General features: G+C 66.6%; 1 protein-coding gene across 1 annotated transcript in view; it reads right to left on the bottom strand.

Annotated features, from left to right (window-relative positions):
- Positions 1-6: 6 nt before the first annotated feature.
- Positions 7-1,085, bottom strand: part of LOC104996254 (ATP-binding cassette sub-family A member 2-like) — a gene marked incomplete at both ends in the record, with an annotated part of 9,945 nt that continues 8,866 nt past the window's right edge. Inside the window, 5 exons of the mRNA XM_010850450.1 lie at positions 7-203; positions 283-343; positions 416-527; positions 626-731; positions 820-1,031. Of these exons, the coding sequence (XP_010848752.1) occupies positions 7-203; positions 283-343; positions 416-527; positions 626-731; positions 820-1,031 (688 nt within the window). The remainder of the gene's footprint in view (positions 204-282; positions 344-415; positions 528-625; positions 732-819; positions 1,032-1,085) is intronic.

Below are 1,085 nucleotides of genomic sequence, written 5' to 3'. Positions count from 1 at the left end.
GGGGACGGCCGGGGGTCTGGGAGCACACCATGTCCCACACGTAGTTGGCCAGCCAGTAGATGACAGGGTTGCAGCCGCTGACAAACTGTAGGTGCTTGGCCTTGGTGGACTTCTCGGCCACCAGAAAGACCACGAAGCTGGCCGGCACGAAGGACATGGCCACGATGATGAAGATGGCGATGACCACATCGGTGCCCTGCAGCCTGGGGGCGAGGAGGCCCTCAGCCCTGCCCGGCACGCGGTCCCGTGGCGGCGCCCACCCCCACCCCCACCCACACCTACAGGTAATCCAGAGAGAGGCTGGCACTCGTCTTGTTCATCGGGTGGTTGGTGACGGTGATGCCTGCAGCACAGGGGTGGCCTCAGGACCTGCTCTGCGCCTGCACACCCGCCCCACCCTGCCCCGCTCACCCACCGTAGGCCGCAGGGTTGCCCTTGCTCTTGGGCAGGTTGGCACGCAAGATGGCATTGTTGAGGCTGTTGAGGTAGGTGGGCATGCTGTGGTAGCCCTTGTTGTTGTAGAAAACCTGCGGGGGCACATAGAGAGACCCCCCAGAGCCTGTCATCGCTGCAGACCTTGGGGGAGGGCGGGATGCGGCAGGGCCCGGGGCCGAGCGGGGCTCACCTGGGCAGCCCTGCGTACTGCAATCCTCCGCACCATAGCCGGGGCCCGGGCCCCAAACGAGGCTGGGATGGACTTCTGGACGTTGCCAAAGGTGATGGCCCCGTACCTGGGCGAAGCCGACCGCCTGTGAGGCCAGGCGGGCAGTGGGGGTCTGCTGCCCATCCACGGCCGGAACGCCCCTCCCCTCTGCTCACCGGTGCAGCCGGAAGCGGTCAGAGGTGAAGAGCAGGTACTCGGAGACATTGTGGCCCGTGATGTCAGTCAGAATGTCACCCGTGACCACCCGCATCTGAGGCGGGTGCCCGCCTACACCGCCTGGGCAAGAGAAGCCAGTGCCCTGCCCAGAGCAGGTACAGCGGACGGGCTCCCGCACCAGGTGTGGAAGGGAGGGCGCCGATGTCCAGTTCTCTGCAGGCAGAGCGCACAGTCAGCCCGGCCCCCGCTTTCCCGAGCCCCAGGC

The sequence above is a fragment of the Bison bison genome, unplaced genomic scaffold (genome assembly GCF_000754665.1).
Source record: "Bison bison bison isolate TAMUID 2011002044 unplaced genomic scaffold, Bison_UMD1.0 scf7180017851351, whole genome shotgun sequence".
NCBI classification, from domain to species: Eukaryota; Metazoa; Chordata; class Mammalia; order Artiodactyla; family Bovidae; genus Bison; species Bison bison.
This window is presented reverse-complemented; position numbering and strand designations above follow the sequence as displayed.